Below are 22,648 nucleotides of genomic sequence, written 5' to 3'. Positions count from 1 at the left end.
ATCCATCATAGTTTTATCAGATAAAGGAATTACAAAAGATATCACATATACAGAATCCAAGTTGGGGGGGAGATGAGTACACTTTTCCCAGAGACCCCAGGCACAGGGAGGACAGCGAATTACTATGACATCCATATCATGTCAGCAAAATTTCTTCCATGACTCATGAGGCTATGTTATGGGATAGGATCATGTGTGAGCTGGGGCCCATGTTCAAAGTCTGAGCCTGCTTGGGCCCTATTGCTCCAGTCGAAGCCAATTAATTTCCACTGAAAACAATGAGACTTAACTCTGTCAATGAATCCTATTAGTTTCAGAAGAACATTTGTACCCACCAATGTCTAATTTGCCCCACATGCGACATAAAGCCCTTAAAGATCTGGGACCCTCACACCTAATGGGACTACCTCTCCTGTTAACAACCTTCCACATTCCCTTCAGTCATCCTCTAGGGCGTCTTGCAGGTGCCCAGCCCCAGGACAGCTCAGTTACCTGTCACCAGGGGAAGGGCCTTTTCAGCTGTGGCCCCAGAATGCACTCTCTTGTGACCCCTGTGCCCTACTGGACTCGTTTAGTTTCCGCAGGGCATGCAAGGCAGAAATTGCTTTGGACATCCACATGTTTGGGTGGTTTTGTTAGTGGTATGGTGCTAGCCACATATTTTAATAGTTTAACATTTTAATGTTAATATTTTATATTTGTTATCTGCTTTTATGTTGTTTTTAATTCACTTATACTGCTTTAATGTATGTTGCCAGGCGACCCTTTGGGTGAGCAGCGACTGAAAAAATCAAAATAAATAAATAAAAGAATCAACAAGTGCTGGGGTTTGATGAGAGAGATTATCCAGCTTCCATTTCTACTCAGTTATGAAGCTCTTTTCCAGCATTTGGTCATATCTGGTTTACATTTATGTATGCAATGAAGACCGCGCTCTGTCGTTTTCTCATACTGAATGGCCACCGCCGGAGGTGAAGCCAGGCTCCATGTCAGGGAGTGAGGTTATGCATAACTGTCATAGTAACTCTTCAACATTTCAGGCATTTCAGGTTTAATAGGATGCCTTTTAAAATGAACTTATTGTTTCAAAAATATTTTCTTGCTGCAAACAGCTTATCTTTAGTCGTGCAGCAAGGATCTTTGTACTGGGGTAGCAGCTGCTCCCAAAGCAACTTTTTAAAAAACCTGCCCAGCCAATCAGATCTCCAACAGCCAATAAGAAGCTCTGCTTGGCAAAAGTCCCATCTGGCCCCACCCACTTTCTAAAAACACTTGGCCACCAGGAAAGATGTCACAGCACATCATGTTCACATGGGGACCCCTGGTATACACTACAAATAGTTCAGGATATTTTTGACTTGTAAACTTCATGACAATATTATCAATATTTTTTTATTACCAAAGCAAATTTCTGGAATATAATAATTGATACAGATACCATAGAACAGCTTGTCGGTTTCCTTACCTGTCCAAATAGCCAGCAGAGACTCCATTAATATTTTCTAGTTTCTGAAACAAAGCACTGATTTCAGACTGCAAGTAGATATACTTTTCAGTGCCTCTAAAGTTAGGAAGGTAATCATTTTGCCTGTTCAGGGCATCAGCCATGGCCTGGGACTCATTTTGTACACCCTAAGGGGGGGAAAAGATATTAAATTACTTTGACATGTTATGATCAGATGAATAATACGCCTCTGGTATCATTATCTGTTTGTTTACTAAACGTATAAGCTGCTTTTCAAGGATTTCAAAGTGGCATACAACGTAATTCACAAATTAAACAGTGTAAAACCTTTCGGGGTGGGGGGACAGTTAAGCATCAATACAGGTCATAAAATGATAAGATTTCTACCATAGTTAAAACCAGGTAAGAGCAATATAAAAACATAGTAAGTGTGAACAGGTTTAATAAGTGATAGAAACATGAAGGTTTTCACCCTTCCACATATTGACTTTCATAGATGATCTAGAGCAGTGGTTCCCAACCTTTTTTTGACCAGGGACCACTAGGACTTTTTTGTTCGGTACAGGGACCCCAAGGTTCAAAATAAAAATTCCGAGAATTTGAAAATAAACTTTAATTATAACTGTTAGTTAAACATTAAACTTAGAATAATATTTGAATATATATATTTTATAATAGAGAACTTTTAATTGAAAATCTAGACTCACAGACCGCGCACTATGCCTGGTCATCGCAAAATCAATATACCTCTAATTCGCTGATTCTGACTAACAAATTGTGAGAGGCCCCTTGATCCAGCTGAAGTGGGGTCCTCTGCATCATCCGGAGCTCACAGTTTTCTATTTGCCGCCGAAGCTTCTGGAGTTCCATGAGCAGCCAGGCCTCTTGTTTCTCCTGGTCCCGGTTCCTATCACTCACTTGACCTTGATTGACAGAGCCCACATGAGTGACTTCAGTGACAACTGGAAAAAATATATTAGAAGATAACCAATGGGTTAGTTTCCAGGTTTGCATAGTTAATCCCTATGAACAGGGGAGAAGCATGTCATCAGGGTGCATGACGTTTGGCACCAAACTAGGAATAACTGGCAGGCTCGTTGAATGCAGTATAAGAAGTCTCCCTTCACCTCACATTCCCTCCCACCTGGCAAACAAAATGCAGTGAAAAGGTTTGGGCTATCCTATGACCCGCTATAAGCATCCCATTTACCTGTAGAAGCACCAAGTACTTCTTTGTTAATATTTGCTTTTTACAGGCTGGCCTGCTCAATCTATGATCCACCAAACCTAAGGCAGCCTAGGGCAGCCCCCCGGGCGTATGTTCTAATAAATGTCCCCTCTCCCTGTTTTTGCTGTCCCAAACAGAAAGTATAAACCCAGGAGGTTTAACCCCCCTGCTCACACCCGGTGGGAGCTTGGCTCGGCTTTGTGGTCACACACTGAGCATGCCTGCAACATGAAGCATGAAAACAGCTCATTCACTAGCATCCTTGCAGGGAAACCAACTTTGTTGAGTTGGTGGTGGTGGTGGTGGATGAGGATGAGGATGGCCTGGCAGCTGGATGACCAGAGTTTGGTAATGCTTCTGGGCGTTGCTGAACTGGCTCTGGATGTTCCTCTTTTCATCATCCCCAAACATCTCTGAGCCTTGGCTGTGCCTGAGGAATTCTTGATAATGGAGCTCCAGGTCACTTATCACCCTCTGATAATCTTCTCTGCGCATGGTCTTCAGCTGGAAACAAACAGGGAGAAACAATTTAAGGAAAGGCAATTGAAACCATCTGTTAAGTAGGGGGAAAGTTGTGATCCACACAAAATCCAAAAATAAGAACAAAATCCACATTAACACTTTTCATTGTGAGTGTGTAAAGTGCTGTCAAGTCATAGCTGACTTACGGCAACCCAGTAGGGTTTTCAAGGCAAGAGACTAACAGAGGAGGTTTGCCATTGTCGTCTTCTGCATAGCAACCCTGGTATTCCTTGGTTGTCTCCCAGCCAAGAACTAGCCAGGATCAATCCTGCTTAGCTTCTAATATCTGACGAGATCAGGCTAGCCTGGGCCATCCAGGTCAGGGCAACACCTTTCATCAGGACCAATGAAATAAAAAAAAACAACATTCTGCAGGCTTTGGAGTTCACCAGCCTGATGAAGACTTCTAATGAGCTCACACATTTGCACAATGTTTTGTGTCGATGTGGTGGGCCTAATAAAAGGTATTGGGAGGGAAGGCAGCATGGTATAGCCTGATCTCATCAGATCTCAGAAGCAGGGTCACTACTTGGAAGGGAGATCACCAAGGAAGACTCTGCAGAGGAAGGCAATTGCAAACTACCTCTGCTTCTCACTTGCTTTGAAAACCCCTTACAGGGGTCGCCAAAGTCAGCTGTGACTTGACGGCACTTTACACACAATAAAAGGTATTACATGGATTTTGTTCTTATCTTGGAACTATCAACTAGCCAGGGAATACAATCCTTCAAATGAGGAAAATAATACTGGAAGCAATACATCTGGAGAGCAAATCTGCATATATATTTTTTGGAGATAAGACTTAAAAGTGACAAATGGGTTAGCTATGGAGGTCTATGTCAGAATGAAGTATCTAAGGTTACAAATTGTGGAATGTGCAGATAAGAGCTACAGGGAGAGCCTGCATCAGCAAAAGCCTATTCAAATTGTGTTTCCTCTCAGTACATAAAGCACTTGAGAGGAGGCAGACAACATCTGTAAAGTCTGGGATGTATACACCTTAATCTGGTTATACTTGTGTATAACAAGCAACCATTTGCAAGGAGCATGGTTATGTAGTTCACTGGAAGTGCATCCTATGTGCATTTGTTATCGCCACTAAATTATGAATCAGTAAGATTCACACAGTGAAACCCGATGCCATTTTTTTAAAAAACTGCTTTGGTGCAAGGCCTCATTTTTTAGTAGAGAAGTGGTGGGAACAGGAAGAGGTGCTTAACCCTTTCCATGCTACTGTCCGACAGTCTCATTGTTCAAACACGACTAGCCAGAAAAATTCAGGAACGTAATAGAGCGGCTATTATGAAGGAACCAGGCAGTGGCTATTTTCCTTCTGCCAACTTTAACATGTATGTCCTATGTTGCACGTGCAGCTTGATCTAGCACATGTTTATTCTGAAGTGAGTTCCACTGAGTTAATGGGACTTCCTAGTATTACTTTCCTATTAACAAATGGAGGGGTGCTGACACTGTGAAATTAAAATGGACAGCCCTCAATGTGGATTTTGGGTCACAGCTGGAGAAGCAACCTAAAGATTTCAGAGGTGAATGATCTCATAATTCTTTCCCTCTCTCCCTTCCTACATTGTGTATTCACTGTACAAAGTCTATTACAGGGCTGAAAACTTATCCGGTCGATCTGGTTCTCCCAGAAAGCTAATGCTGCTCCTTTTCATATTTAAGTGTCTCTTTAAATAGCTCGGGGTTTTTCCAGATAATAGTAATGAGACAAGCTTGTATTTGAAATTCCAGAATCTATTAGGGACATGTATGAAAGATCACTTAATCTGGATCAACAACGCAATCTTATGCAGAGTTACTCAAGTCTAATCTCGTTGATTTCAGTGGGCTTAGATTGGAGTAAACCTGTACAGGACTATACTGCAACTCTCTTTAACTGTCCTAATGTGATTCAAGTTGAGTATCCCTTATCCGGACATCCAATATCCAGACTGCCCCCCAAAACTGGACTGTTTGAGCTGGCAGGCAGGCAGATCAGTGCCGCCCAGAACAAGGTACAGAGGTGACAGGAAGGAGGATGGGAAAGGGTGGGGAGGGAAAAAAAGGTAAGCCAGCTTTCCTTCCGGGGAGGAGGAAGACAATCACCAGCATGCCTGCTAGAAGCTGCTTCACTCTCTCTGCCTCAGGCTGGGGACCAGATCTTCCAAAATATTCCGAAATATAGAAAGATCTGAAATACGGACCACTTCTGGCCCCAAGCAGTCTGGAGAAGGGATACTCATCCTGTAATGATACTTACAGATGGGTAGCCCTCTTAGTCCACAGCAGCAAAATTAAACTGGAGTTCAGTGGCACCGTAAAGACTAACAAAATTGATTCCAGCATAAATTTCTGTGGAGTCAGAACTCAAGCTGCATGGAGCTTCAAGTATAAATTATAGCTGCTGTGGAAGACATTTCACACATCTGATGAAGTAAACTCTGACTCATAAAAACTTAATTCTAGAATACATTCTGATGGGCTTTAGGGTGCCGCTGAATTCCTGTATTATTTTTTCGTGGTCATGATCCAGTGATTAAGGGAGAGCTTTCCCCAAATTTTCACTGCATGCCTATGGATGAATAGAGTATTCGAAATGGAATTAGGACTGTGTCATATGGAACCAGGGGTGGTAACTAGCCCAGGATATTTGTAATACAGTTCAAGCGTGTGATTTTATGAATGCAGTTAAGGAGCCAAATGAGGGAGACTGGCTGGCACAGCAGGGAGGCCAGATTCTGCCAGACAGGCCTCCAGTTCCTTTCAGAACTCAGGTGTGGCTCCCCGTACCTGCAATGCAGTGATGACAAGAAGTCATTAAAGGCTCAGGAACCTCGCCCAGAAAGGTAGCCGACAACGGCAGGTTTGCAAACTGATGGAGAAGTAGGAAACACCTGTCCCCTCTTATTCTAACAATAGAAGTCGAGACAGTGCTCACCTTAGCAATAGTCATGGCCTTGATTTTTTCGATGTCAATCATGCAGTAATGCCAGGACACCAGGCTTTTCATGTTGATGTATAGCTGATTCCAGAGAGCCATAATGGCATCATAGTACTGCTCAATCCTAAGGAGCAATGAATGATTTTTCGTGTTAAAAAAAGCATGTATATTTCCTCCTCAATAAAATCTGTTGAGTAGACTACTGTAGCCCTGACCTGGATGGCCCAGGCTAGCCTGATCTCCTCAGATCTCAGAAGCTAAGCAGGGTCGGTCCTGGTTAGTATTTGGATGGGAGACCACCAAGGAATACCAGGGTTGCTGTGCAGAGGAAGGCACTGGCAAACCACCTCTGTTAGTCTCTTGCCTTGAAAACCCCCCCAAAAGGGGTCGCCATAAGTCAGCTGCGACTTGACGGCACTTTACACACACAGACTACTGTAAGAGAGCCCCGTGGCACAGAGTGGTAAGCTGCAGTACTGCAGTCAAAAGCTCTGCTCATTACCTGAGTTCGATCCTGATGGAGGTTGGTTTCAGGTATCTGGCTCAAGGTTAACTCAGCCTTCCGTCCTTCCGAGGTCAGTAAAATGAGTACCCAGCTTGCTGGGGGTAAAGTGTAGATGGCTGGGGAAGGCCATGGCAAGCCACCCCATAAACACAGTCTGCCTAGTAAACGTCAGGATATGACATCACCCCATGGGTTAGGAATGACCTAATGCTTGCACAGGGGACTAACTTTCCTTTTAGACTTCTGTAATCCAGAAGAAATAGGAAAACCCAAATATTCCAAAGAGAATTAACTCTGGGCTACTTTTTTCCCAGTATGGTACATTCATAAGTAATAGTTTGCCCCTAAGACATCAATTCCAGAACAGTGTGTGGCACTCATTAGCGAGAAAGGCTGAAATGTGCCTTGGAAAACTTAAGCCAAAATATTACACGCATTCCCCACAGGGCTCTCTGTCTATATCACATGAACACATGAAGCTGCCTTTTACTGAATCAGACCCTTGGGCCATCAAAGTCAGTATTGTCTACTCAGACCGGCAGTGGCTCTCCAGGGTCTCAGGCAGAGATCTTTCACGTCACCTACTTGCCTGGTCCCTTTTACTGGAGATGCTGGGGATTGAATCTGGGACCTTCCGCATGCCAAGCAGACGCTTTACCACTGAGCCACAGCCCCTCCCCTATCACTCCATGCATTAAAACCAACACACGTAGAAAGGAAGCAAGAACTAGTGCTCTAGCCACACACCCCACTGACACATGATCATATACAGGTGGGACATGAGCACGGTCTCCCTCCCTGCTTGTGATCAGGAATGTTCAAAAAAGGCTGCGTTCCAAATCACAGGGAAGGAGCTTGTGCACAAACACTTCCTGCATGCACAGATGGGACAGCAAGTTTGTGTCCATTAGCCCTCTATTTATTTTATTTACGTTATTTATAGTCCGCTTTTCTCACAGGGACTCAAGGCAGATTACACATAGTGAGTTCTAATCAACAAAATGGGTCATACAGTAACCAGTGCACTCAGATTTTAGAAGTCTGGAAACAATAGAAAGAACTGAAGCACAACGTAAGTATTCACATGACACATCAAGCAGTGCAGATCCTACTTACAATAAGCTAAACATAGCAGTATAGATCACAGTCCTTAATCACAGGCCTCCCCCCTTTCCCCCTTAGTGGGAACAATAGATAGCAACGGGTTGCCACCTGTACGGTCCCCTAAAGCTTTTAGACTTGTGCGCCACCATGTTAGGTTTTTAGAAGTTTATTGATGGTTTTATTATGGATTTTACTGTATATTTATATTGTATATTGTTGTATTTTTTTAATGATGTTACCCGCCCTCAGCCGGCTTGAGGGAGAGCGGGTTATAAGTCTAATGAATAAATTTATCCATGCAAGTTTGTAAAACCATTTTGGGCAGTGCAACCCTATCACCTGCGCAGAAAAGGCCTCTTGTATAGCTCAGTTTTGCACAGCTTGCAGAAGGCCAGGAGAGTGGGAGCTTTCCTGGCCTCCTCGTTGGTTTTGCCCATTTGCAGGCTAGCCCCTGCAGAAGCCCCTGCTGACTTGAGCGAAGTTGTCGTGGCAGAGCACAGGGAGAGAGGCGGTCCCGCAAACAAGGGGAGCTAGTGCCATGAAGGGCTTTGTGATAGCCAATAACTTAAATTGAGCCTGGTAATAGATGGACAGCCAGTGGAGAGTCTGCAGAATGGGAGTAACATGCATGCTCCATGTAGGTCCCCATCAATAGTCAAGCAGCGGCATTCTGGACCAGTTAGAGTTTTCAAGTTGATTTTGAGAGGAGATCAATGTACAGTGCATTACAGTTGTTTAGTTTTAATGTTACTGTGGTGTGGATCCAGGCTACCCCCAGCTATCCAAAGTTTGGGAAACTATCTTAACAGCAAACAGACAAAAAATCCTGATAAATACCTAGTTGCCTGATAACTCCAAGTGATTAAGGTTTCCTGTGGTTAATTGGGGCAATTAAAAAAAATTCCAATGTTCACTTAGAAAAGAAGCAAATTTCTAGATCTTAGGAGTTTGGTGAGAGGGGGATTCTGAAAACGTACTTGCAGGATGTCCCACCCAAACAGAAAAACACACAGTTTGCAAGGGCACTTTTGTTTTGGACCAAATTAAGACGGGCAGCTACAACTGGGGAGCTGGAGTCCCCAAGAAACTCCTGTTCTCTAGACCTGCCCTGCACTTCAAGAAAGGCAGCTTTAGGGCCTCGTTGCAAACTCACTTGGTTGCCAGATCCACAGCTAAGGGGTTAGGGGGAGGGATGATGAGACTGACGGATGGCACCAGCATATCCACTCCTCCCGGTCCGGTCACGTGCCATTTGCTGCGCTCGCTGTTATCTTTTAAGATGCATTCGTCGCCTTTCCTCATTGTTTTCTGCATGGAAAGCAGGAAAGAATATTGTACTATGCAGGCACATGCAAGCTAGAACACAATCAATATTGTAAAAAACAGGATGGAATGAAGTAACAGTGCTTTAATACCTCTATGGAAAACACTGACACCTCATTGCACACAGAAGAATAGCATCTCAGGAAGACGACTACACCAGAATCCTTCATAAAACCATGTGATTCTGAAGTGCTACAATCCTGAAAGGGCTGTGCCACTTAACAGTTTTGAATATAGTGTTGGATCTAGTCTTGGAAGCATCAGAGTGCCTCTTTATTTAGACAGGGTCTTAACAGCTACAGTTAAACCATATTTATTTATTTATTTATAAATGGAGGAGGTACTAGCCGTACAGGGGAAATCACCTATTTTAAGCTGATTTTTGCTGAATATTGTAAACGTAGGTTTCTCACATGTGGCATGTGGCAGCCTAGTCAATAGGGTGATCTAGAAATCTTAATATGTACAATCAATGGCTAGCAAACTATATGGGAAGCTTAGACACAAAGCTCTACCAACCCTTTCCCCCAAGGGACTGCTGCAACCCAGACATGAAGCAGGGGCTTTAAAGAACTCTCATCTAGCACTCCCATTCCACAGAGCTCCTCATGCGCACCGACCAACCACTATGTGAACTCTTACCAGATCTTGTTTGTAGTCACACAGGGCCTTGAGAATGATGGGTTTGTTACTCTTGTAGTCGGGGTTCCTCGGCTTCAGCTGCACTATCTTCTTAGACTTATTCACTAAATTTTGAACCTGCCTCTTGTATTCCAGAATCTTCTCTCGCTCATTCTAGAAAGACAGATAACATTCGTTTTGTAACTTTATTTGAACAAGAAAGACTATAAGCAACAGTAGTTTTGTCATATTAGTATGCTGCAGCAAAGCTGGAAAGTTACAGTTCCCCCCACCCCCTCTATATTTCCCCATGTCATCTAACAGCTCTCATCTTCCCAACGTTCCTTGTACGAATTAATGTTCAAGAGGACTGTACTAGGCAAAATGGGCAAAAGAAACCACAATATCAACACAAATGGTGAATAAAATGATGAAGGGTATTAAAATGTTGAAGATGGATAGATATAAAGAGTTGGAAAGAATGCTGAAGTGGTACAGAACACCGGCCCAAATAGCACATATGATCAAAGGAATGGGACTGAATTGTTGGCATTGTAACGCAAAAGAGGGGTGGTTCTCACATTTGTGGTGGGAGTGCCCAAGGGTAATGGAATTTTGGAACAAAATACTTAGTAAAATTAGATAATTGTTTAAGATTAGACTTCAAGTAATTGTAGACAATGTTTATGGGAATAATGGGGTGTGAGAAGGTAGAAAAGAGTGAACAAGAGATGTTTAAAGCGATTATATTAGCGGCTCACGCAGTTATAGCTTTTGGATGGAAAGATAAAACAAAGTGGACTATGGACAGGTGGAATAATTATGCGTTCGAATATGTGCAAACAGATGTATTGGGATACTTAAAACAACAGACGATGGGAGAAACAGAAGAAATGGAACTGAAGACTAAGTGGAACCCATACATTAATTGGGTGAAAAGAGGAGAAGCCAACGAAGAGACTTTAGTAAAACTAAAAAGGCTAAGCTCATGGCTGAAAATATGAAAATATGATATTATGGTATTGTCGAAGGCTTTCACGGTCAGAGTTCATTGGTTCTTGTAGGTTATCCGGGCTGTGTAAAAATACCAAGACCACGGTTACACAGCCCGGATAACCTACAAAAACCAATGATATTATGGATTGGTCCGTGGGGGGAGGGAAAGGGGGGGAAAGGGGGAAATTTGTATTGGAAGAAGGAAAGTGTAAATTGTAATTATAAAGGTATGGAGATGTAAAATGACCTCCAAAGCAATAAAATATATATATATATATATTTTTAAAAAAAGTGGACTGTACTATGAAGTGGTGGACAACATGCATGAAACAATCACCACAAGCTTACAGTGTCACGTGATCTTTCTTCAAACATGACACCTTTCAATGAAAATAGTTCAATGAAAATAGTTCACCCATTCATACACAAGGTATTGAGTAATGAGAGATAGAATAACTCATATGAATCAACTCAATCCCACAAAGCTGATGGAATTTCAAACACAGTGTCAGTCATACCTCTAACTCTTTGATCTGCTCCAGAAGAACTTGCAAGGACATGTTTTTATCGCAGATGTACTTCTTTCTGATAATATCCTGTAAATTTTTCAAGTAGTTCTCAGTAGATTGGGCTTCCTCAAAAAACTATACATAAATGGAAAAAAGGGACCTCAATTACGTAACTGGTTTAAATTGCAGTATGTATTTTTTTTAGAGCAATGACGATGCTGGGTTGGATCCAAACATGCCCTTCAGCTTCTAGGACTGGAAGGAGCCCTTCAATGAACAAAAGACTCCTCGCTTAGCAGGCAGGTGGATCTAACATTACCATCATTACTCACAGCACAAAATCTTAGAATGGATTTGTAGAGTGCAAAGACAACCTCTACTGAGCCAGTACAATTTACATTGGACCAATACAGATTAATATAAAACACATCACCTTCCCCTATGAATACAACTCACTTTTGAGCATCAATTTATGAAGAATGAGTAAAAGGAACCAAACAAAAGAAAATCTAGAAGACCTGAGTCTAACTCTAGATGTTTTATTTAGCAGGCGTTCCTTACTTTAAACAAAACACACCATCTATAATCTTTACTTAAAAATTGGCAGGAAAATGAGATCTTGCACACATGCAACTATGTCTTTTTTCAGTTATACAGATCAACAACTAACAATGAATTAAGTTGGGATGCAATGTGCATTGCCACTGTTCACCAAAACACACCTGAAAGTATGCTGCATTCTCCTTGAGATGGACATCAATACACTTGGTGATCTGGAGAATCCAGCTCCACTGAGTCTGCAGTGTATCCATGTAGGCCTACAAAATGTTTTTAAAAACATGTATATCACAATTCATCCTTAGGATTGACAACTCAGTTTGAATTACATCAAGAATAGAGCATGCAGGCAAAAGGCTAAATCGTACTATTGCAACTCACTCTGACCTGTCCTTCACCATCCCTCCAAGCAAAGGAAGTGGTAGTTGAGTTTGGGGGGCACCCAATGAAGTTGATGGGCAATAGATTCAGGACAGACGAAAGGAAATACTTCTTTACTCAATGACTGGCTAAATTGTGGAGTTATCTGCTGGTGGATGTAGTGATGGCCAACAGCACAAATAGCTTTAAAGGGGGTTAGACAGATTCATGGGGGATAGGCCCATCAATGGCTACCAGCCATGATGAGTAAAGGGAAACTTCACATTCAGAAGCAGTAAACCTCTGAAACCAAGTGTTAGCAGGCAACATTAGGGGAAGGCCTTGACTTCTATGCCCTGTTGTTGGCTCTCCAGAATAACTGGTTGGCCACTGTGTGAGACAGGATGCTGGACTAGATGAACCACTGCTCTGATCCAGCTGGGCTCTTCTTATGTTGGTAGGCCACTGAGGTTAGGACCTGGTCCAGCACCCCAAATTCAATGTAGCCCACCACTAAAAATAGGGCTTTGTCACCCACATGATTAGTGACCAATGAATAGCTTCAAAAGGGGCCCCAGGGGCTTTTATAAGTAGCACCATGATCCCCGTGTGCACCGTCTTAGATACGGGCAATGCGGAAGCTTGTTATCAGCAGAACTTCCCTCGCAGTGGAGACACTGTCTGCAAACCAGAACACTTGAAGCCTAAGACGCACCTCAATTTTGTCTGAAGCAGGATGCTGGCTGAGCACCAGTTGGTCACATTCTTGCTTTAGCTTGTTGAGTTCCTTTTCCTTGACTTCCAGTTGGCTCATGCGTTTCTGCAAACGAAAACCCAGCATTACACACAATTTAAATCATTGGCCTCAATGCTGTATCTATCACCCGAGTACAGTGAGATCAATATAAAATCAGGACACAGCATCATAAGATTTTTATGTCTACCTGTATTTTTTACCTTGAGAGTTAATAACAGGGGGAGGGGGAGAGGGAGAGAGAGAACCTTTGACTTGCCCCTCTGCATGCCTTTGAGTCTTATCCCAAAGGGGGGATATGAATGTGTCTCCCACTGACAAATGTTTGTTGTCGCAAAGATGAGATGCAACACATATCTCCCCTTTCCAAATAAGATCTGCAGAGATGAGAAACACAAAACCTTCACATGTTAGCATTCCACACACATCATTCCATGGAAGCCATGACTGAGAAGACGGCTTTTTCAAATGTGCCCAATCATACGGACACAGCCTATTTGCACACCCTTCCTGCGCATGTAGACTCTGTGCTCACAAGTCAGCAAGTATGCATGGAGCAGGGGCAAGGCCAGCGCGCTTGCATGTGATCCTCCTCTACACACACTGATTTCAATGCACACAATGTCATTGGTAGAGGTTTTTCTCTCTTGCAGCTTTTCTGCAACACAAAAAACATCTCTTTGCCTTGAAAACCAATAAGGTTACCCCAAAATTGTTTCAGGGAGACTGTTAAATAAATGTTAAAAAGTTCTCTCTTCTTAAGTGTTCCACGTTTTATTGTGCTGATTTCTTAACAGTTTGGGGTGACATAAGCACACCTTGTGGACCATGCTTGCTCAAAAGGCAGTTTGGAAATGATCTAACTAAATATCTTTAGCAGCTATATAGCTTCAATATTTAAAAAATAAAAAGTAGTTTGCAACAAATAACGTTTTATGGTCATGTAATCCACAGCTTTGGGTTCTTTTGTTTTTAGGGTAACTCACAGAAAAGGCCTCCTGTTTCCGGGCAATGTCGGTGTTCCGATCGCTCCAGTCATAGAGGAGTTCCTCCTCCTCACAATCATTGATCCACATGATTTCCCTGCTAGTTGCTTGGATGATGTTCTGCAGCTGGCGCAACTGATCCATTCTTTCAAAGGAGAATCTCTACAAAAACAAGAGCAACGGAAGTAATGCAGCTTTTAAAGATGAAAACATGGCACAAACAAACAGTGGCACAATCGGAAGCAAATGTGGCATGGAGGGATCAAAATGTATCCAGGTATCAACCGGCTTCAGCAAGTCATGTGTTCTGGCCACATTATTACAACACAAACTGTACACTGAAAGACAGAGAGAGAGGACACACACGTTGCATCATCTCTAAGTTATAGAAATCAAGCAAAACTGTTTGCTTTGCATAATTTATTCTGGTTTGGCTAGCCCTTGTCATATTTCAGCAAGCATTGCCAAAAAGTTTCCAGACACACCTAAGAACTATAATCTTGGGGGAGGAGGAGCGCTTTAAAAAAAAAAACAAGATTGTGAACAGTCATGTACTGGACCAAAGTCATGATCTTTTAAAGCAGTAAAGGTATGACTCAGGGTGAATCTGTGCAATTCCACCTCAGGGGGTTTTCAAGGCAAGAAAGGAGCAGAGGTGGTTTGTCGTTACCTTCCTCTGAATAGCAACCTCAGTCCTTTTTGGTGTTCTCCCACCCAAGACATACCCTGCTTAGCGTTCGAGCTCTGACAAGTTCGAGCTAGTCTGGGCTACTAGGGCTGCTGGTTTAAAGGAGTAGCCCCCCCAAAAAAAGGCAGGTGTCTGCCCAAGGAGCTTACAAGCTAAAGTTTGATGGTTGGGCATGAACTGAAATAAGGGATGAAGAGGTGTGAGCAGTGTAGCAGGCTAAATGTGGTCAAACCAGGTTATGAGGAGACACATACATGAAGCTGACTTATACTGAATCAGACCCTTGGTCCATTAAAGTCAGTACCAGACCGGCAGCAGCTCTCCAGGGTCCCAGGCGGAGGTCTTTCACATCACCTACTTGCCTAGTTCCTTTAACTGGAGATGCCAGGGATTGAACCTGGGACTTTCTGCATGCCACGCAGATGCTCTACCACTGAGCCACAGCCCCTCCCCAGACAAGGTGTAGTTGGGATGAAGAGGGGTGTGGTTAAGCACAGGGGGGGGGTGGCTTCCAGAAGTGTTGTTTCCCCCGCTGTTGGGGGATGATGGAAAGAAGAATTTCATCTGCCAAAAATTTTTCCCCTCTACTCAACCATCAACAGCACCAGAGCTCTATCCTGAACTCAGTCTGGCAACCAAAGCTGAACACCAAACCCTACACAAAACTCAGCTTCACATATTATGAATAAAGTGTGCAGAGCAAATGTAAAGCACTCATCAATCACCCTGTTACTGGAATCTATATGAGTCCTGGACTCCAAGGCTGATGGCAAACATTCTGCTGCTAAGTGGAAAACACACATACTACAGAAACTAAGAGTACATTTTGTCTTACCAGAAGATATTCGTACTCCTCTTCCAGCTGATGAACAGCAGACTTCTCACGCTGTGGGGGAGGGAAAGGAATAACTCAGGTGGACTGGTAAACTGGACCAAGGAAGTCAAGACAGGAGACCTAGAACTTATGAGATTTACACAAGGAGCTTTTGTAGAACCAAAAAATAAAGGACAATTTGGGGCAACGTTGTTTTAGGAGAGCCTATTCGGGTTACAGCAAATTGTGACTGGTGGCAGAAAGGCAGGGTCCAATGATCACAGCAAGGAGAGAACGCTGGTAACCAAAGGAGAAGAACAGCAATTTCCAACGTGTTGCCCACCAATGTATTTCTTGGCACCTGCTTGCTCCTTGGAGAAAAATCCCAAGGGTCGTGCGTGGAACAGAAAAAAAACAAGGGGCCATATCTCACTCTGTACCATCTCACCATCTAGCAAAGAATCCTGATCCAAGAAAGCACAGCCAACTGCCCTCCGCTTGGCCACAGGCACGACTTCCTTATATCTATGGGCTTAGAAACTTCTACCTGCATGGCTGTGCAGAGAGCAAATGTTCCCCTTTCTTTGAAAACTGAGACCGAGGAAAGCCTCCTCCCCAAAGCAAAGAAACAATCCCCAGTAGCAGCCATTTTGTGGAGGTGCACAGCAATCTCTCAAGTGTTTCCAAAGTGAATGCAGGCTCAGTAAGGCTGGGGATCTTGGAGGAGAGAAAAGCAGGAAGGAGGGTCCTGCTACCAATACTCTAACTTAATGCAAAAAATGATCAAAGCAAGGGTGTTATGTGTCTTGCTGAAACAGAGCTTTTCTCTTAGCGAAGGACTTCAGACGTTTCACTAGCAGTGACACCAACAGGCAGCAGAGAACAGTTTAAGCAGGGTGTGGTTTTCAAATAACTTACCAGATCAGTTTTGACTTTGTCCAAGTGCCAGCGGTAGTCTCCAACGGAGTTGTGAAATCTCCTGTGCTCGGCAATTTGTTGTTCTATAGTTGCTGCCTCAAACCCCCATTTTACTAGCTCCATGTCAGCCTGATGGCAAATAGAAAAAAAGAACAAACCTTGTTATCTACAGGTCATTCATAAGGCACATATATGCAAAGAAAAACAGGCGAGGGACACATTCAAGAACTGTTTTCCACCAGATTTCCATCCCTTAAGTAAGAGCATCTCTATGTTCAAGTTTCACAGTAAACAGGTACAAAACACAGGAGTGGTGGAAGAAGAAGAAGAGTTGGATTTTATATGCTGACTTTCTCTACCACTTAAGGGAGACTCAAACCGGCTTACAATCATCTTCCCCTCCACACAACAGATACCCTGTGAGGTAGGTGGGGCTGAGAGAGCTCTAACAGACCTGTAACTTGCCCAAGGTCACCCAGCTGGCTTCGTGTGTAGGAGTGGGGAAACAAATTCAGTTCACCAGATTAGCCTCTGCCGCTCATGTGGAGGAGTGGGAAATCAAAACCCGGTTCTCCAGATCTGAGTCCACCAGTTCAAACCACCGCTCTAAACCACTACACCAAAAACGTCTCCAACTTCTGTCTTTTCTCCCTAGAGGGGCCAAGGACAGCTCTGAATTTCACCAGGCAAAGCTACTCAAGGTGCAACGGCAGAGCAGGCAGGTGCAGCAAGCCTTCCAAGCAGCTCTGACGGATCGCACCCAGGCTCTTCTGAATTTGAGAGGAGCCAGGTACTAAGCTCCTGTTGCAGGGACAAATCCACTTCTGTGCAGCCCCTTTTCTCCATAGTAGTGGAGCAATCAATCACTCTGGGAAAGTGAGGGCCACGGCCTGCTTTCCTACAGCTCCCATCACTGTTCCTTCTATGACAGAAAGGCTTTCAAACTGTGTCAGTAGCAAAGTAAGAATATTTACAGTAACTTGATTTCAAGGGCCTGGTATCTCATTTTATAAATGGACATATACATTTTTTTAGAATGGGGTAGTGATGGCAAAGATAAACACAGACTGATTCGCTGTTGCTAATTTCTATAGCCTTTTTACTGCGCGAACTGCATTACAATCTTCACCCCATTCCTTTTCCTTCAACATGTCCATTTTATGGATGAGGAACTAAGGCTGGGCAATAATTTCTTGCTCATGACCATCCAGTAAATCCAGTAGCTGATTCCCAAGCTTGATGAGATTGATTGATGAGAGCGCTTTTCTTTTTTCCAAATCAAGTCGCACGCTTTCAGAAAATCCGTATGACTCAGGACAGCAATAATGCTGCTACAAGCCACACCTGTGCTTGAGCGAAGCTGGAATGGCTCCAACAAGCGAAGCCATTTTAGGCTGTGAGCCATCTAAAAGTTACACAGGACTTTGACCTTCCTCCTTTCAGCTGCCATGATTTCAAATGGCAAAAGCAGCAACAAAACAGAACATTAATCAACATTTGTGTATGTACAAACAAAGGGTGGGCCCAGCCCAGCCCCCCAGCCCCACTGTATACTAGAGAAACCTGATCCAGGCCTGTGGTTTTATTATCTGCAGAACTGTTAAGAAAGTAAAACAAAATACTGGCAAGAAACCAGACTCTAGCAGGAGGGACTTCCCAAGTTTCACATTGCAAAGGAAACACTTGGACTTTCTACGCTATAGTGAATATGTCAATGGAATACAAAATAAAATGGAATGCAAAACTAAAGAAGGTCAAGATAAGATAAGGTTGAAAGCACCAAAGAGATCCGTTTATGGCTGGCTAGGTAATGGAGCTTGAAAGGGCTCTTGGCTTCCCCATAGCTCCTGCGAAGATGCAGTATGGACTGCCAGTCCTCCTGGCCCCCTATATATATGATGTTGCATTCTTGGAACAATGCTTATCATATTTACACAGGAAGGAATCTGTCCAAAGCTAGACTCTGACAAAGCGCAAAACCCACAGGATTTTCTAGACCACTGCTATCATAGTTAGGGCACACACTCCCTTGCAGAACATCTGGAGGAAATATGTTGTTGCTGGGACAGCCACTCCACAAACAAAATCACAGCAATAAAAATGTAATGATACAAAACTCATTTAGCCTGTCCCTGTCACTATTCCAAGACTTTAAATTCTGTATCATTATCTAATGCTGATGATTTTTACCTAAAACAATCTACGTGTGAGAAACATCTTATCTTAGAAAAAAATTCACTGGTTCAAAAAAAAAAAATATTATAGGAGGTTTTTCTTCCCCAATGTCCCCTGAAATTTCACAATTTTTCCACTGGAAAAACTGGAAAAGTGTCCTCAAGGGGGGGGGGGATCTTTTGGAGGCTTTCATGTTAACTAAATTACATGGGGTGGGACCAGGCATGGATTCCCAACTTTACTTGAAGACTGACCTTGTTATTGTCCCTAAAGAGACAAATAAGATTACTAGGGAATGCGTTAGCTCCTCTGTGTCCTCATCCCAAGTTTCCTTTGCATGTGTATGTTGATTGGGTTATAGAGCAAATGTTCTTTTACCTGTTGCAATGTTAACAGTATTACAGCACATTTGCATAATCAAATTTTAGAGGGAGTTGTCACTATTAGGTGAAAAATCCTAGTTATTCTTCAGTGGTACCTTCATGTGTAAAACAGAAATACAATCACAAGGAATTCATTGAAATTTTACAATATCTTAGATGCAATCATAAGAAAAAAGCAAAAACAGGAAAATGAAAGGTAACAACTCGCTGTAAAAAATGGTTATGTAAATCCACCCCAAACCCAAGCTCTTTTGAACAGACTAGATTTCCAAATTTATGCCATCAGAAAAACAGAACAGAAACTAGAAATAGGCCCAAAGAATGGAATTGTCTGCTGTTGTAATTTGTCATCTCTATTCTCTGCCTTTTCTTTCTTTTGATGTTAGAAGTCCCCCTCTTTAAGTCAGCAAGCATGAGGATTGGCTGAGTTGTGGGGAAAGACGCAAATATATTTAAATGGTTTCTAAAAGTACTACCAACTACAAAATTTAACACCACCTTTGGGGTTTTGAAACCTCGTGTTCATATTCAGAGAGATTTACCTTCTGCTGCCTCATCCAGTTCAGACAGTCAGTGGTGACGCGCCTGGTGTATTCATCCCATCCTGATGCACTTTGGGAGCTATAGCCGCCACCTTTGGAGCTGGCCCTACGGACGCGGGGCACGCTAATCGCTTTGTAGAGGGCACGCATTTGCTCTTGAAGCTGAAGCAGCCTAAAAGGAACCATATTGATGACAGTTAAGAACATCAATGGCTATTTGGCAAGAATTTTAGAGAAAGAGTAAATAGGTGTTCAAATTCCAAGTCATCCCAGCCAAGCAAATGCTGAAAGTGAAAACCAGGGAATACATTATTCCATTATTGCCCTGTTCTGTAAGCTTGTTCCATAATATTCAGAAAATTGCTTTGACTTTCATTCAATGCAATAAAATTATTTGATTTCAATATTCAGAGGGGGAAAAACAGAAGTCAGATATAAAGGGAAAATTTCCCAGAGGAGGCAGTGTACTACTCTAGAAATATTGCCTGCTGTCATTTTCTAGGATGCTGCCGAGGAAATAAGTATATAATAAATATGAGCGTTTAATTCACAGACCTGATGTTTAAAATTATATGAATGGAAGGAGAAAATTAATTTTTACTGCAGACTGAATTCATGATGAATCTGAGGCATACAGCCTTGTCAAACACACAACACTTTGGAGAGGGGGTGGGGGAATGCCACCTTTATATCTTGCTGCCCCTGGAAAGGGTCTGTGACCTTATCTGAAGCAAAATATTTGTCCACAGAAAGAAAATCCCTGAGATGATTTAATATTCTCTCTTCAACAATCAAGTTGACACACAGATAGCAGATTATGAGGGAAATCTGTGAATCACAAGTAAAGACTCCATTTCTGTAGAAACCTCCCTCCCTTATTGTTTCTGAGGTACTAAAATTCACAAGGATCAAATTTACTAGTAATATTGAACAACTGAAAAGCATAATATGGAGGCAAGATGTACCATTTGTTGGCTGAGGAGAGAATCTGACTGATTACTCTTTAAATGCTGCCTCACCTTCCCTCTTTACTTGAATAGTGTGTTACATCACACCACTTAACAACCAGTAAACCTCAACATTTGGAAATCACTTGCTGGTCTTTACTTTTTGACTCAGTATCAGGCCTAGCCATTACTTGGATCATCTGGATATTCTGCATATACTACTAGGAGATCAATGGAAACAGCCTGAGGTACAACGGGAATACCTTTTCTGGTAGAGTTCACAAGGCTGTCCCATTTGTCTCATCTCTCTGATCAGCCCATCAAGGATGTCCACGTGTTCGTTCGCCTGCGCAAAGCACTCCTCCAGCTCCCTGTTCCTGCTAATCTGGATACCATCCCCATACTTTAGTTCCTAAATGGGAAAGAATAAACTCTATAAAGTCAAATAAGAGCAAAAGGCATGACATTTGAACAAACTTTAAAATGTCCCTAAGAAGCACGATAAGCAGAAGTATAAAGAGCTAGATGCTATCAGAGGGAAGCACTTGCCATCAGAAGAAGTCGTCCATGGAATCCAACCCAATGCTCTACATTTCACATTAGAAGTTTTCTGTCAGAAATGCACTGAACTAATGAAGTAAGTACTATTGGATACATCAATCTAGGTGTGTGGTTTTAATATGCATCTACAGGTTGCCACACTCTGAAACTAAACAGGATATTTGAACAGATGAGGTACAATCCCCTGGGAAGACCTCCTGTGCAAACCCCATTGCAAACGAATAGAACAAGTGCACTCAAGAACTTTGGCAGATTTTGTTGATTATCCGATTGTTCCCCCATTTCTTCTGCTCCCAACGTAATTTTAACCACAAACACCAGTTGTTAATATCCCCATTACAGACATTATGGACTTTCAAGAAAATCGATTCAATGGACAGTAAAAAAAAGATTATAGCAAAAAGAAGCCACAATACTCTGGCAATGGTCAAACAGGGCTCTTTCTCACCCAAGTTTCTCACGCAAGGGTTCTTTCTCACCCTCTGTGTGTTTGTGTGTGTGTAAAGTGCCATCAAGTTGCAGCTGACTTACGGCGACCCCTTTTTGGGGTTTCCATGGCAAGAGACTAACAGAGGTGGTTTTGCCAGTGCCTTCCTCTGCACAGCAACCCTGGTATTCCTTGGTGGTCTCCCATCCAAATACTAACCAGGGCTGACCCTGCTTAGCTTCTGAGATCTGATGAGATCAGGCTAGCCTGGGCCATCCAGGTCAGGGCTTTCTCACCCTAGTATTTATGATGAAGCCTTCCAGTGCTGCCAAGACAAACTAAGAAGCAGGGAATGATCTGAGTAAAGTCAAGGCAGTTTCAAGTGGCCTCCACAAGATGTCCATACCATATGAAAGTGCCCTTTGACCCCCTTAAAGAGCAAGGAACAATCTGATGCTAAGCAGGCCTATGCAAGAACAGCACTTGCAAGTTTTAAGTAAACACAGGAAGAGCCCTGCTGGGTTAGACCAATGGTTCAATTAATTCAACATCCTAATTCACAGTGGCCAACCAGATGCCCCCAAAGGGATAACACACACACTTTCCCTTGAAGTCATCTCCCAACACTGATATTCAGAGACTTACAGCCTTTGAATGTAAAGGTTCCATTTGGTCACCACCAGTGCTGGCATTAGCAGTAGGCGGGATCAGGCACATGCTGAGGCCCACCCCTGCTATGAAGTGATTGTGGGCTTTCTTTGCACCTTGGTCTCCTCAAAACTGGAATCTGGTGCTGGTGCATGCTGCAGACAGTTCTAGCGAGGCAAATGAATCTTTTTTTTTTGTAATATACTGTCACATTTATTTGTCTCTCCCCCCCCCCCCCCGGAGCAACCAAATGATGGAAAGTGGCCTCACAGCATTTGCCAAAACAGGGTCTCAGACATCTTGGAATGCTACATATTGGAGTGGATGCTGTCAAACTGGTTTTGCTGCAGTTGCCACAACTAGTTGATGCATCAGAGGTGCTTTCTCATGGCACACATCTTGATAATTATAGGTAAAAAGGCCAAAAAAAAAAAAAACTACTTAGCCATCATTGTACCCAATTAGGGCCTTCAAGGCAACGAGAAGTTAAAAAAAAAGATAATAAAGCAATCTTTGAAACACTGTGTGTGTGTAAAGCCAACAAGAATTTGGATTGTGATATTTGTTGGAGGATTAAATTAGCAGTATCAAAGATGTTACTCTTGGTTTAAAAAAAATGAGTGATGTATTTCTCAAGATTAAAAATAAGTATTTTTTTGATTTAGCTATGGCT

At 42.7% G+C, this 22,648-nt stretch overlaps 1 protein-coding gene across 3 annotated transcripts in view; it reads right to left on the bottom strand.

The window, feature by feature from the left end:
- Nucleotides 1-22,648, bottom strand: part of DSP (desmoplakin) — a 55,405-nt gene that overhangs the window by 16,993 nt on the left and 15,764 nt on the right. For 2 of the 3 annotated variants that reach the window (XM_056854405.1, XM_056854406.1), the window contains exons 3-16: nucleotides 20,603-20,751; nucleotides 19,393-19,564; nucleotides 16,293-16,421; nucleotides 15,396-15,446; nucleotides 13,873-14,034; nucleotides 12,848-12,952; nucleotides 11,937-12,032; nucleotides 11,224-11,349; nucleotides 9,731-9,883; nucleotides 8,919-9,073; nucleotides 6,154-6,280; nucleotides 2,972-3,197; nucleotides 2,213-2,415; nucleotides 1,466-1,632 (exon numbers count right to left, since the gene is read on the bottom strand). In XM_056854405.1, the coding sequence (XP_056710383.1) occupies nucleotides 1,466-1,632; nucleotides 2,213-2,415; nucleotides 2,972-3,197; nucleotides 6,154-6,280; nucleotides 8,919-9,073; nucleotides 9,731-9,883; nucleotides 11,224-11,349; nucleotides 11,937-12,032; nucleotides 12,848-12,952; nucleotides 13,873-14,034; nucleotides 15,396-15,446; nucleotides 16,293-16,421; nucleotides 19,393-19,564; nucleotides 20,603-20,751 (2,021 nt within the window). Of the gene's footprint in view, nucleotides 1-1,465; nucleotides 1,633-2,212; nucleotides 2,428-2,971; nucleotides 3,198-6,153; nucleotides 6,281-8,918; nucleotides 9,074-9,730; nucleotides 9,884-11,223; nucleotides 11,350-11,936; nucleotides 12,033-12,847; nucleotides 12,953-13,872; nucleotides 14,035-15,395; nucleotides 15,447-16,292; nucleotides 16,422-19,392; nucleotides 19,565-20,602; nucleotides 20,752-22,648 lie in introns of all 3 variants that reach the window. The other variant, XM_056854404.1, reaches the window with a different exon arrangement.

Source organism: Euleptes europaea, chromosome 8, assembly GCF_029931775.1.
Source record: "Euleptes europaea isolate rEulEur1 chromosome 8, rEulEur1.hap1, whole genome shotgun sequence".
In the NCBI taxonomy this organism is placed as follows: Eukaryota; Metazoa; Chordata; class Lepidosauria; order Squamata; family Sphaerodactylidae; genus Euleptes; species Euleptes europaea.
The sequence above is the reverse complement of the archived record's forward strand: the minus strand, read 5'-3'. Positions and strand labels throughout refer to the sequence as shown.